A 15,708-nucleotide genomic window follows, 5' to 3' on the forward strand; every position below is an offset into this window, starting at 1 on the left:
GGAAATTAGTACGTGACCTGAAGAAATCTACGTCAGAGCAGGTCAATGATGCAAACAATATGAAATCTTAATCTCTAGTGACCCGTGAAGCTATGAAAAAGAAATGTTATTTGCATATATGAGTCTGTTAATTATTTACCTTACTTTTCTATGACAAATAAATATTTGCAATAATAGGCTGCTAAATACTTATCTTTCATTCACCCTAGGCATTTACACAATTGTCTATATTCAAATCCTACTACTAAAAAGTAAAATAACACAATTTTATAAAATATGAAAATTTCGGTTTTGAGAAATTATCTGACCTTTCCCTGATCTTATCTGCCTATTTTGTCTGTTTACTACCAAACTACAGTGGCTTAAAATCACAGCTCTGAAATTCTCGACAAGATTTCTCAGAAATAGCAGTCTATAAATCATATGACTTCGCCTGTTTTAAGAACATACAACTTTAAGGATTGTCCAAAGCAAGATTCATTACAGCTTTAAGTGCCTGGTCACCATTAAGGCTTTATCAAGCCGCGTATGATTTAAACTTACTTCTATAACACGGCGTCCATAGTCCATAAAGACTGCTAACTCCTTGCCCACAGGGAAATTACATTCAATGTGTCTTCTGTTCCTTTTCACTGAATCCCATGATTCTGTCATAGAGTTACCTTGGTGTCACCTTGGTGAGCAGCCAACCTCATGATTTCAAATGCCTATTTAGTTTTAAGCTTTCAACTGCAAAGTAGAAATGTTTATCTTTATTCCATAGAATCTAATTATATCCCAAGCTACATAATGCTGCCCTTTGAGTTGGAACACATTCTGCTGACCCGTCATCCACAGGGTATGAGGGCTGAGTTGTTTTCCTTGTAGTGATGAAGGATTTGTGCTGATCCTCTTGCATTCTTTTTTATTCCTAGCTCCTATTTTGAAAACGCACATATTTTCAATTCTGACTAGCCCAGGCAAAAGAGATCATTTGTGACTGGGGAACAAAGCAAAGCTAACTATGAAATTCATGATTTTAGACAATTTAGTGACCGGAAGAAGAAGTGGGGGCAACTGAAGAAAAAAGTCAATTACATCTGTGGTCAAAAACATATCTAAGGGAGAGATGGGATCACTAAAAAGGGAGGAATCTCATTTCTGAGAAAATGTTATATAGAAACATTTGTACATTTAATGATATTGTCAGCCATCATAGTAGCTCATAATTTAGATAGTAGACATTAAGAAATATATAAAGCTGTTCAGATGTTTAATTTTCTTTTCATTGTTTATGAAGCTTTAAAATATATCCTTTGGTTAATTTACTTCATAGATTTTTATCAATTTCAATCTATTTGTCCCCTATCTTGAAAAACAACTGATTTATAGCTATATTCACACACCATCAAAAAATATAATTGAGGTCAGTCCAGAAACTAGCATTTAGAAAATATAAAAATGATTTCTTGTGTTGTTTTTATTAATTCACTTTTTTATTTTTCTATAGATGCCAATTAAATGGATGGCTCTGGAATGTATACATTATAGGAAATTCACCCATCAAAGTGATGTTTGGAGCTATGGTAAATAAATCTTTATAAATTTGGTCTTCTAAAGAAAAATATGCTTATATACATGCATACATATTTATATACAAAATATATAAAGTCATATTTTGGCTTTATTGGAAGCACTTACAAATAAGCTTGACTCCCTAAAGTAATTAACTCTTTGGTATATACTTTAAAAACCTAAATACTCCAAATCACAACTTTATCTTTTTGTGATTTTTTTTCTGTTTTTCTAAATGTAAGTTTTCTCCTATAAACTCTGGTTTAATACAATTTGTCTGATTAATCTACTTCTTCTTATACAAACACAAACAGTGGGGAATGTTAGAAATGATTTCTTAGAATCTCATGGCCTTAATTTTCAAAAATTCTTTGGTCATATAACTCTGAAAGTTATCAGTGTTAAAGGGTAAAGCAAAACAAAGCCATAGTTTTGTTTGTCTGTCTTTCGGCTTAAGGGACACATGTTACATGGTAGAAAGCATAGTGGTTACTGTGGCAACCATGAGTGGCTAATAAACACAATAACGTGATTGTGCAGGTAGTGAAGAGAGAGAGCACTGCTGACTGTAGATTTGATTTCTACTTACAAACTACTTTTGGAATGACAGTAAGGTTAAATGAATGGTAGGAAAGAGAGAGGCTAAATTGTGATTAGAAAACTTTTTCATTTGTTGAACTCAGTTGTTGAGGTGAGCTAGTTAGCAATTTGTTGTTATAAACATAAAGTTGTATGTTTATCCACATACAACTTATCTAGAAAGGATCAATGCTTTGTCTGAATTTAAGTATACCACATAAACTAGTATTAACTGGTAATAAAAATGCAATGCCTCTAAGTCTGTAAGACGACTCCAAAGATAAAGGAGCTTACTGACAAGGCTTATGGCCTGAATTCCATCCCCAGAACCCACAACGGTGGAAGAACAGCAAGTATTTCAAATTGTCCTTGGGTTTCCATTCATATCCTGTGGCATGTGCAGACCCCCACAATTACACAACACACACACATACATGCATGCATGCACACATGCACACACACACACACACACACACTAAAGAAATTTATGTAAAAGAAGAAAAAAGGGAAACAATAAAAGCCCTGGTGTGATGGTTAGTGTTAATTTTCAACTTGATAGTGTCTGGAATCATCTGGGAGATTTGCTGTAGACATCATTCTCACTGTAGGATACCACCTTGAACACATAAATAGAGACAGGAAGACCTACACACTGTGGGTGGAATCATTCTCTAGGCAAGGGATCCTACGCTATATAAAGTGGACAAAGTGAGCTGAGTTAATATCCAAGCAATCATACCTCCTTGTTTCCTGATTGTGCGTGTGACCTGACAACTGCTGCAGGTTTCTGCTGTGTTGACATGTTCACGCTATAAGTTATTCTCTGAACTGTGGATCAAAACAACTCCTCTCTCCATAAGTTTCTTCAGTCAGACTATTTTATGAGAAGAGCAGGAAACGAAACAAAGACAGTAATTGGTACCAAGAAATGGGACTTTTGTTGTAATAAAACACGACCTCATGGGTTTTAGGCCTTTGGAACTGCTTTTGTTCGTTCGTTTGTTTTATTTTGTTTTATTTTTTGTGGGAGGAGTGTGGAAGAGTTTGGATGTCTGGGCTAGAAAGGTTCTTGAAGGCGCCAAGAAGAGATTGATGGGCCATCCTGGAGGAGTCTGGAGAACAGCAATGATGAGCAAACTGGAGATGACTGCCGCCTGCAGCAAGGGTGTTGCGGAAGGAGGCAGCGAATGGGAGAGAAGCCCTTCGTGTGTCTTTATTCTGACTGTTTTCAGAGAAACTGAGAGAAGTGGAATTGAGAGATGATGGACTGCTGTATTTGGCAGAGGAAATTTTAGGACAGGGGAACATTCAGGCTGCTACTGTGATTGTCACTGATCTGGGTACCATCAACGAAGACACTTGCATCAGGACAATGACTGGAAGGGGTGTGTTGAGAGTGAATCCCCAATCACCAGAGATTCCAACATGAGAGGAGCCAAATTTTCTTCAAGGAAGAGAGCCCAAATCGGAGGGTTTCCCTGTTCCTTGAGAACACCTTCCTAAGGAAGTTTCCCTAGGGTCAGCACATAGAGATGAATGAAGCTGTTCCAGTAGGCCCAAGTTCTACCTTTAGCTGGTGACAGAGCTTGGGAGTGTCACCTTACATAGTATGGTTTAAAGGCATGAAGGAGACAAAATTGAGGAGATCATGGAGAACAGCCAAGGCCCAGATATGTACGGCAGAGTTAGAGTCCCAGGCAGGCCATTGTGTGAAACCATGAAGGAGAAACCACAACCGCTCTGGAGACTGGCTTATCTAAGATCCCAAGACCATGGGACATGCACGAGTGTGGGGTACATACATGGAACAGAACCAGCTCAGGAAATAATTTGTGTTTGCTGAAGTCAGGAGAATTGAAACTATGAGGGGAGGTGCCACCCAAGCCTTTGAAACTCAGTTGATTACATTATCAAATCCAGATGCCACACATGGAGCTTCAGGATTCGGTGTTTGCCCTGTTTCTTCCATTCTGGATAGAACAGATTAACTCTGTGTCAGTATGTGCCATTATTATATGTTGGAAGTTTACAACTTCTTTTTTTCTTTAAATAAGAGTTCACAATCTCACAGTTAAGAAACTTCAGACTTTTAGAGTTTTGGAATTGTTAAAGACTATTGGGACTTTATGGTTGAACTGAATACATTTTATTTTATAAAATCGTCAAGAGTCTATAGGGACAATGAGTGAAAAGTTATGGCTTAAAATTGATGTGTTCAGATTTCGAATTGATAAAGAGTGGAGTTGAGATGGTTTGTGTCAACAGAACATAGAATTGCTTGGGAGGTGAACCTCTGGGCGTGGCTATGGGAATTGTATTATTTGAAGTACAACGACCGACCCAACCATTCCCTAGGCAAGGTCTCTGCACTCTATGAAGTGGAGAGGGCAATCTGAGCACCACTGCACATCCATCCATCCATCCATCCATCCATCCATCCATCCATCCATCCATCCCCGTCTGTCTCCAGATTGTGGATGTGGTGTAGCTTCCTCTGCTTCCAGCTCCTGCTGCCTCAACTTTCCCACCATAATGGAAGGTGCCTTAAACTGTGAGGTGAAATAAACACCCTTCCCCTTACGTTACTTGAATAAAAACGTATTATCATAGAACATTGCAATTCACAAACCCAGATTAGGTAACAAGGGCTCAAGGCGGGGACACATAGATCTCCATGGGAAGGGGAAATAAAGGAGGTCCTCTTGGTGGACTGGGAGCTGATGAGCATGGGAACCTGAGAGCTCGGCTTGGGGAATGGGCGAAGGAGGCAAGCGCTGAGGAAATGACAGGAAATGTGGTCTTTACAGTTTGTAGATCAGGTAGATGTCTGATGCAAGAGAAACTCCTGGGAATCTACAAGGATGGCCCCAGCTATGACTCCTGGCAGCAGTTGATGCATAGCCTGAACTAGCCATCCCTTGTAGTCGAATTGGTGACTACTCTGGTTGTCATCAGACATCCTTCATTCAGTGACTGATGGAGGCAGATTCACAGGTACATGGCCAAACATTGGGCTGAGCTTGGGTACGCATGCTGAGGAGAGGGAGGAAGAATTGTAGGAAGCAGACGGACCAGGGACATCGCAGAAAACCCAGAGAAACCGCCAAGGCTCATGGGATCTCATAGAGTGTGATCTCTCTCTCTGCATATGAGAGAGAGAAACCAAAGACATCTCAACACAAAGTTCCCATATCTATGTCATAAGTGGTGTTAAATTTTCCAAGAAGGTCACACATAATCTAATTTGTGAATAGAAAATATGTCTTTATGGTTAAGACAAATGTTTAAACAAGCTTAGTTATTAAACAACTTTAAATAGTCAATAAAAAGCAAGTATATCACGTTTATAATAGACTCATATGTTTGTCTATTATCATGCATGTTATCATGCATGTTTGTGTATATATAATAAATATTACAGATGTAGATAAGTCTGTGGTAGTGAGGATTTATATCACATATAAATTTTTCATATTTTCTACTACATATTAATATATACACTTGCCTTTTTTCCCCTTTTGTACTTGTGTCTCACTAAATTTAAAGGTGACAATCTGCCTCTAGCAAATTGCTCACGACCTCAAACCAAACAAACAAATGTCAAACAGTCATGCTTTATTACTACAGTTTGTTTTTCAGAGAAAATCTTGTGAGTCTGGCTATCATAATTTTATTCACACTGAGTTCAAGATTCCAAAGGCTGTTGAATGAACATCAACAAATAGATGCATAGTGCTGTCTGGGGTCACAGCCGCAGTCTCAGAATATTTTCATCAGATATCTGGAGATTATTATGATATGTCGTAGCTGATTGCAAGAGGCATAAGTGGCAGAGAATGTTCATATCCGTGTTTATAATATCTTTCTGATGAAAATTATCACTCGCTGAATTTTTATATGCACAGAATATGCATCAGCTGTGATATGTCTTAAAGGTGATGAAATTGCAATGTAAGTTTTTATGTTTCTCATATAGTCTGTCTGAAATTTCTCTATTTACCTAAAGTCATTCCCTTTAACATTCACGGTGCCACCACTCCAGAAAGATTTAATTACATTATTAGAAGCAGGAATTTGGACATATTAGCCTTTGGTTTTGTAGTAACTAACATTATATTTCATAATATTTTTATTGTTTTGCCATGTAATGATTTTTAAATTTTGCTTATTTTGGAATATCTGATAGACATTTAAAAATACCGGTGCAGTCCTTTGCAACAGCAAGGATGGGCTCAATAAAATGTTTCCTTCATGCATGTGCCCTGTGTGCTAATGAATGTATGTTTGTGTGTATGTATATAAATGTGTGTATATAATACCGTGATTGATTTGCTGAAAAAGAGTGATCACCATTTTGATAGCTTTCCATTGAAGTGTAAACAATGGCTTTCTTGAGCAACTTGATCTTTATATAAAAAATAAGGATTTAGGAAAAATCAATCTGCTGAAGTGTGTCTCTAGTTGTACATGTATGTGACTATAAAAAATTATAGAATGAAAATATTAACAGAATTAATTAGCATTAATTATTATATTCTGCAGGGAAGTTTGAAGTATATATATATGTATATTCATATATATATGTGTGTGTATGTATATGTGTGTGTGTCTATGTATATAGAGGGATATAGTTTTCAGGCAATGGTGACTGACATATGCCAGCTTAAAAAAAAAATCATTACAAAGATATTCAAACATATAACCCCAATTAACAGATTTTAAACTAAAATAAATCTCTATAGGCTCAATCAAGACTCAAATTATAACACTACCATGCTTACATAGCTGTTTCTCTTTTAAAGGTATTCTGGCCTATGGATTAGATTCAGTAATAGAGAATTTACCTACTGTAGTAAAGAAGTAATCTTTACAATATGGCTGTTTTTGTTCTTTTTTAAATTTATTTTATTTTTTATTGATTTTTGTTGAGCTCTACATTTTCTATTTTTGTTCTTAGTGTTGCCTTTTATTTTATTTCTCTGTCAGTGCTCCAGTGGTTCAAAAATATCATATCATTAGATTAGAAGTAAGCTGTCCATTTTTCTTCATTCCTTCATTTCTCATTTCTATGGATACCCATTCCTAGATATTCTGTCTTCCATATGGATTGGTCCTCATGAAGACTCCTGTATGAGCTAACTAGATTCTTATTCCACTTGTTTTCTTTGTGTTACCAGAGAAGTGCGGCACAGGCTTAGCAGTTAACAACAGACACCTGCAACATTCTGCAACTGCCAGTTCAGCCTTAGATGGCTTTCTCACCAAAAGACTCATTTAAAAATTTATCCATGCCAGGCTTTTCCTGAAATCATATTTATTTTGTACTGAACACATACATACAGTAAAGGGATTGTATCCTGGATTTCTGTGTATTTGAAACAATTTTCATCAGTAAGCATTAGCATTACGTGTAGGTACAAACAGGGAGCTTGTTTTAATTTTTGGTAACAACTCCAAGACAATAGTAAGAAAATTCTTACTGTGAATTGCCCCTAGAGGGTTTAGCATTGGAATTGTTGATGTGAGTGAAACAAAGTTTTCTTTGGGTTTCTAATGTTTGCTTTTTAAAGAGTAATTTTATATGTATTCATTCAAAATTGTAACAGTTGTTTGCTTATATATGGATTTTCTTTCAAATTAGGTGTCACAATATGGGAACTGATGACCTTTGGAGGAAAACCTTATGATGGAATTCCAACCCGAGAAATTCCGGATTTATTAGAAAAAGGAGAGCGTTTGCCTCAACCGCCCATCTGCACAATTGACGTTTACATGGTCATGGTCAAATGTAAGACTGGAAAATACTTTGACCACCTGCACGATCATTCTTAGTAAAATAACAGTTTAGATTGTTTTACCTGCAAAATGTTTCTTTGCTTTGAAAAACATAGAAGCAAGAATATTTGTGAATGTAGAATATAAATACAAGTTTGTTGTGATTATTATAATGAAGTAATATCATGGTTCCAAGCTACAAAGTAAAAACTATGCATGTCTTACTCTTCTAATTTTTATACTTTCCATGCCCATCAAAGATATTCATAAAGAGAGATCATTATTTATAAGAAAGTTAGTAATAGTATTAGTGTTAATATTTATGGGAACATATCTAAACATTAGTGATAGTCTAAAACTGAATTAATTAGCTATATAGGCTTAATCAAAAGTAAATTAGCAGAGCAGGTTGAGAATCAGAAAAGACGAATCTGCATTGAAGCAAAGATTATAATGCCTACTTTTCTGTTTCATCATTTGTTTATGTCAAGTGTTCTTCTTTCTCTTTCCACTCTTATACTCCAGACACATGTGCATTATAAATGTGTTTTTGGAAGCCTAGATCCTTCATTTTAATAGAATTAAATAAGTCTCTGGGGTTTCTGACTTAATTTAAGTGAGATTAACAGGCAGCCGTTTCTCTCGCATAATCTTTGGTTTTCCAGTTTTGATTTACATAGGGTTAAAGAAAGACACAGAGTGCTGAAGGTGAATAAGAATTTTATTAATAAGAGACTCAGAGACTCTGGGCCCAGGTCCTCTCATAATTATATTCATGCCATTGTGTGATCCATTCTGACAGGAAGGGAAGAAATAAAAACTCATCCTTGCAGTGCAGGTCAGCATGCCCTTTTCTCTAAGCATAGGCCTATTTACTCAATATTTAGTTGGAGAGAAACAAATATCTCACTGTGAAGTTAACCTTTCTTGGCTCCAGTAGCTTTGTCATTAGCATCTTGGCATTAACAAGCATTTTTGGAAATGAATACCCATAAGATGTAGAGTGTTTGAGCTTAGGAGACGTGATACAAAGGATGCATAATATGATACTCAAAGGATTTCCAGAACAGGAACAAACGTTAACTCTTTAGACATAGAACAAAAAAAAAAAAAGAAAAAAAGAAAGAAAGAAAGAACAAAAAAGAAAAAAACCCTAGCTGTATTAGGTCAGGCCTTGTTTACTTGATATCCTGAAGAGAGCTAAAAAGCATTCAGATCTTGTGTGGGAACTTGATACCATAACCCGTATCACATGTGATTTGAATACCGCAATATGATGATGAAAAGACAAGCAAACATTTTGCCTTATTAGGCAAAGCACATTGAGAGTTTTACCTTTTGTTTTCCCTTTCCCCTGGAGACTGTATGCTTTAGAAAGGGATCGTTTGGCAAAGCAACCAAGGGAAGCTTGGTGCTATAATTATTGTCGACTCATCAGCTAAACCAAGTATAGGCGGTTAAGGCCCGCTTATGTAAACTCCCTGATAAGGAATACTACCTACCTTGAAAACTAGTATTTTTAATTTGGAAAAGCAGACATTAAGAGCAGCTAACAGGTGTTGCTGAACACACATTACTAATCATTCTGCGTTTTATCCTTCTAGCCAAAAACAAATTGGCAAACAGCAGTTTCTTTCAGTTCCCCCTTTCAACCTTTTGTGCCACAGGACTATATAATGACAATCAAATATTTTCCACCATGTATTCTTGATATAAAACTTCACATTCTATCTCAATTATCTTGTCTATAACCACCAAAGAATGTTTTAAAAACATTATCACCACACTCCAAAACAAGAACAACAGAATCTGAGGTCCTAAAATTTTCTATAGTTAGATCTATTTTCTACATCCTTGAGATCTATTTTCAAGGACAAGGATTAAGTTTGTAAAGGATCAACAAAATAAAAATTAGGGGTCTCATGGAGAAGGTTCAGCAGTTAAAAGCTTGTGTTGCTCTTGTACATGACCCAAGTTTGGATCTCAGCACCTAAATCAAGCAACTCACAACTGCCTGTAACTTCAGCTCAGGTTGACCAATGCCCTTTCCTGACGTCCATGAGCATCTGCATGCATGCGCACATGCCAGATTGACTGGTACCCTTTCCTGATGTCCATGAGTTCTTGCACTCATGTGTACATGCCTAGACACAGACACATAATTAAAATTAGACTCAATTTTTAAAAATTTTCCTTAATTTTGATAGAGTATTGCAATCCAAAGTGAATGGCAATTTACTAAGTTACAGTCTTACATGATTGTTTTGCTTCTCTCACTGATTTTGCAGGTTATTATTAACACAATATCTTTGGCATTTTGTTTGCATTTCCTAAAATTTCAACATCACATTCTCCAAGTATGGATACACTAATACTTTCCTCTGCATTAATTGGCAGGTTGGATGATTGATGCCGACAGCAGGCCTAAATTCAAGGAACTGGCTGCTGAGTTTTCAAGGATGGCTAGAGACCCTCAAAGATACCTAGTTATTCAGGTCAGTCATTTTGACTTTGCTGGAAACATCCAATAATCAAATGTCTATGCGAAACAACCTAGGAATTGGTGGATCTAATATGGTTCTATTAACTGGGACAAAGCAGGCTCAAAAATACAAATATTACATGTTCTCTCTCATATGCATATCCTACGTGTGTGTGTGAGTGTGTGTGTGTGTGTGTGTGTGTGTGTGTGTGTGTGAGAGAGAGAGAGAGAGAGAGAGAGAGAGAGAGAGAGAGATGGTAGAGCTCACAAAACTAGAAAAGAAGCAAGAGAAAGGAAAAAGAGGTCTTAAGGGAAAGATAATTGGGGACAAGAAAGTAATAGAATACATATGATATAGAAGTTGAAAGACTGCCTGGAAAAAGAAAGACATGAACATCCAGGCAAGAGGAGTGCAAGATGATGGTAAACAAAGCCAAGAATAAATGTAAATGCCATGACAAGGAAATAACAAACCATTTACTTTGTATGCTAATTTTAGAAGCAAATATTGACTGTTTTATTGGGGGTGTACAGTATTCAAGCAATAACTCAATTCAAATGAATTGGTGCTTATTTAAGTTAAAGAACATACCAAGAGAAAATTTCTATTCGACACTAGGAATCAAATAGATTGGATCACTTCATTAATGTAAAAATTTATTTGTCATTATGTTCAACTAAAGATGACACAGCTGTACCTTAAATATTCTCAATCATCTTTCTTCACTGAAAAGAACCTTTACCTTCAAGTAACATGAAGACAAAAACCAGAATTAAGAAGATAGTAATTTTCAGTCGTTTTCCCCACAAAATAACTTTCACAAATTGAAATTGTTTACCTTAATAATACAAACATTTGGAAAATCTAAAAATATCTAAGAAATGACAAGTGGAACAAAGTTTTGTGTTTTGTTTTGTTTGGGAGAAGTGTTTTGTATCTCTCCCAAAGTCATATATTGTCTGCATCAATGTAGTATGATTTTTGAATGCTATTACTTTGACAATGATGCCCTTATACCATAAGACAAACCATGGGTGTCTGTGTCTTGACTTCGTAACATCAGTGCAGCCATATTAAATAAAAACTGGTGTCAGTTGCCTCCTACTGTCTTTTCTTAGCCCATACACCTCCTTAACAGTGAGATGTTACTCTCATATCTAAAGTGAATTTTGCCACCCTTGAAATGCACACGTCACCTGCCCTACGTCATTTTTGTTATTGTTGCATTAATTACATTCTTCTTATATTACCTTTTGATATCCAACAACAGTATGTGATTTTTTTTTCTAGTTGGTAGTTAAGCTAAAGACGCTTTATAATGAGCACAGGGATTCGCTGGCTGTTTATTTTTCTATTATATAAAATTGCTATTGAAACTACATGTTATGAAGGAAAGACTAATGATTTGTATATTTCTAATGGGCAATCTTTCAGGGTGATGATCGTATGAAGCTTCCCAGTCCAAATGACAGCAAATTCTTCCAGAATCTCTTGGATGAAGAAGATTTGGAAGACATGATGGATGCTGAGGAATAATTGGTACCCCAGGCTTTCAACATCCCTCCACCCATCTACACATCCAGATCAAGAATTGATTCCAATAGGGTAAGAAGTAATTAGAGACAAGTACCATGTTATTTCTGAGAAATAAATGCGTGTACACTGTGAGCATAAAAATTTCCAAATAACCGAACAGCTAACTATCACAAAGTTTATATTAAAAACACACTGTATCCACAAATTACATGCCAAGCTCAATGCAGATACAGTTAACTTTGGAAGTTAAGCATGAACAATACAATATGTGCTCTGAGATATCACCATTTCAAAATAAACCATCTTATCCATCTTAAATTAAACAAGTTTTAATTGCTAATAGCCAAACTAATAAAACTTCAGACAAGAAAGAAAATTCTTACCAATTTGGCATTTACTGTTCTTTGTTGAAAACATTACATTATGCCATATTGATCAATACTAGTACAACCGTTTTCACTCATTGAAGAAACATTCACTTTTCTGACAAGTGAAATACAAGCACAGAGACGTGGGTGACCTTTAACCTACAATGGATAATATTTAAAAGCCCAGTAAATCTTTACAAAGACATTGACAGGTTTTAGCAGACGCTTCTGAGAAGAACTTATATTTTATATATCAAATCCACTGTAGGTGGATACCAGTTTTATAGTGAATGCTGTCAACCCATCTGTTTAGTTTTAAAGATTCCCCTGTGAGGACTGGAGAGATGGCTCTTATGAGAATGTACTGATTTTTGCAGAGTTCAGATCCCAGAATTAGGCTGGTAAAAATTCCTGCTCTCGGGGATCCAGGACCCTCTTCTGGTCTCTGAAGGCAGTTGCATTTATGTGCAAACATACATTCATTTTAAATAAAATAAATCTTATTTAAATATTTTTAACTTAAAAAATGACTTTATATCCACTCAAAATATGAATGCTTCTGTATGTGAGACGTTACCACACATTAGAGATTCCAGGGATTTCTACATAACTTATGATTTCAGAAAATATCCAAGGCATCCTTATAGCAAAGAAATGAAACCAACCTAGATGCTCATCAATAGATAATGAAAGCATTGTACATATAAAAATGGAATATTACTCAGCTGTAAAGCAAAATAAAATCACTAAATCTTCAGGAAAATTATACACTTGAAAATTACAATATTAACGTAAGTAATCAAGCTCGAAAAGAAAAAAAAATAAGAAAAACATGCATATTTTATTTTACATGTGGATCCTGGCCTACAGTGTATACATGTATGTATTAAAGTTATGTAAGTGTGACTATAAAATATAATTCAGACAGGAAATCGAGAGGGCAATATTGGGTGATGAGGAAGGACAGGATATTGTTAAAAGGACTATGACATCAACAAGCTACAACCTTATTTCCTTTTTCTAGCTTCAGCTCCCTCATAGTTTTCTTCTTTTTATAGTGAATAAGTGAATCCAACTTTCTGGTTATTAAAGCAACAAGAGCCATAAATACATAAATGTATAAATTAAAAAAATGATCACAAAATTGTAAAACCTTAAATGAAGCAGAAATGCTTCAAAATGACCATCCTAACCATATAGTTGATTGAAATGTCTGGAGTCTGGAACGTGCCTAGTGTGTGTGAGAGTAGGTTCCTTAGACCAGTTGCACAGTGGTTTGACTAGTGAATTAATTAGAAGTACATGCTTTTATTAATTTTTTAATGTCTCTGGGTTAATAGAGGAGCCACAGCATCATAGAACCAGCATGCTTGGCAAGTGCTACAGTTCATTATTTCCTGGTTATTGGTGGGTGTGGAGAGACACTGATTTTTAAGTCTGCACTCTGTACGTTCCACTTATAAGATAGAAACATGATTCTTGGTTGTATATTAGGTAATAACTTTCCCCCTTCGAATCTCCATCTCAAAACACTGTCACTCTGGTAGAACAATATGTCCTATCTATCTTGGCCACAAGCATAAGAGAAATTACAAACTCTCTGTCATTCTCTACAATGGAAGTAACTTTATTTCAGACTGATAGCAATAATGAAATAGTACCTAGCTCTTACCATTCAACATATATCTTTTAATAACAATCCAATGATGTTATTTTGTTTTTATCAAGTCTTACAAACAAGAAATCAATCACCACAAAGTGAGGTCATTAGGATGGTGCCCAGTGCCTAGCTAGCAGATCTGAGCTCTTAGGTAGGCCTTTTGTCTCTCCTACAATGTGCCTTGTATTTAAAGATACAAGTTTATTTCCGTGATATTCTCGTTGGTCTTGGCATCAACATCAGTGTCTAGGACTTGTCAATAAATTTCTCTAGTATTTTCCCCATAAAATGCAACTCATCGGTTTACATTTCTTTAAACTTCTCCTTCCATTCAAAAGATTTAATGCATAAAGGCAAGGCAAAGCCAGTCTTGTAAGCACACCTATAGTCTCAGCAATGGGGAGACTGAGGCAGGAGGATTATGTAAATCCAATGCCAATGTTTGTCGTGATTCCAATTCCTACTTGGATAAATAGTGAGATCTTGTCTCAAATCTAAACAAAGGAAAAACAAATAGCAGTAGAAAAGAAGAAAAGAAGGGAGGGGTAGAAAGAACAGACAGAAGAAGCAAACATAGAGACCTCTGTTTACTTTTCTGTGGAAAACAATTTAATTCCAACCAAAACTGAAGATTTTTTTTATGGCCCCATAATGTAATAGTTGAAATAATCAATCCGTAGCACAGGCATTGTAAGGCATGCCTTTAATCACAGCACTCAGGTGGTAGAGGCAGGTGCAGCTCTTAGTTCCAGGCCAGCCTGGTCCATAGAGAAAATTCCAGGATAGCCAAGACTACACATAGAAACCCTGTCTTGAAAACACAAATAAATATGTAAATAAACAATAATTTTTAGTTCACAGAAAGATGTGAAACTCAGTCTTTGTGGGAGGTAGGAAGGTCTGTAAGTATAGGAGGGACAACTTTCCCTGCCCTCTCTATAGAGTAAACAGGATCAAGTTTCACAATTGTATTTATTGTTCTAAAAGGTAAATTCATCACTATTCATTTGAATAATATTTTTTTAAAAAGAATTTTATTTCTTGAAGTGAAATGCTATCAAGATATTAAGACCAAGGCTGGATCTTTTTCTTTTCATAAGAATTCTGAAATTCCACCGTTTGGTTCACTCTAATTTATAATACTTTATGCAAGGAATTCTTAATGACAGTTTGAGCTGGCTAAACAGAACTAGACAAGGAAGAAATCGCATGGGGGAATCCTTGGCCTTTACTCTTTTTCTCCTCTGCATTTTGATTTGCTAACTGCAAATTCCTGTTTACCTTTCCAGGGTCTGGAAAAAGAATTGTACTTAATACCACATATTTGGGAGTATTAAAATATGTTTCTAAAAATTGCATTCGTGTGTATGTATGTGTGTGTGTATGTGTGTGCACATGTGCTCCATGTTGCACATGTGTAAATTCAAGGATAACCTCAGGTGGCATATTTACTGTCTATTTTATTTCAAACAAAATCCTTCGTCCGCTAATGTGTAAGGAAAGCTAGTGGGCCTGTGATCTTCCGGTCTCCAGCTAACATCCTCGAAGTTCTAAGATTAGAAGCATGTGCCAGTGCACCTGGACTTCTCCCTGCAGCAGTGCTAGGATTAGAAGCATGAGCCAGCGCACCTGAACTTCTCACTCTAGGAGTGTGTGGATTAGAAGAATGTGCCAGTGCACCTGGACTTCTCACTGCAGTGGTGCTAGGATTAGAAGCATGAGCTAGCGCACCTGGACTTCTCACTCTAGAAGT

At 36.1% G+C, this 15,708-nt stretch overlaps 1 protein-coding gene across 1 annotated transcript in view; it reads left to right on the top strand.

Moving 5' to 3' along the window:
* Erbb4 (erb-b2 receptor tyrosine kinase 4) overlaps positions 1–15,708 on the top strand; it is a 1,076,399-nt gene that overhangs the window by 1,020,363 nt on the left and 40,328 nt on the right. The window contains 4 exon segments of the mRNA XM_050154172.1: positions 1,490–1,565; positions 7,775–7,921; positions 10,306–10,403; positions 11,826–11,996. Of these exon segments, the coding sequence (XP_050010129.1) occupies positions 1,490–1,565; positions 7,775–7,921; positions 10,306–10,403; positions 11,826–11,996 (492 nt within the window).

The sequence above is a fragment of the Alexandromys fortis genome, unplaced genomic scaffold (genome assembly GCF_014885135.2).
Source record: "Alexandromys fortis isolate MF-2015 unplaced genomic scaffold, M_Fortis_MF-2015_v1.1 scaffold_40, whole genome shotgun sequence".
NCBI classification, from domain to species: Eukaryota; Metazoa; Chordata; class Mammalia; order Rodentia; family Cricetidae; genus Alexandromys; species Alexandromys fortis.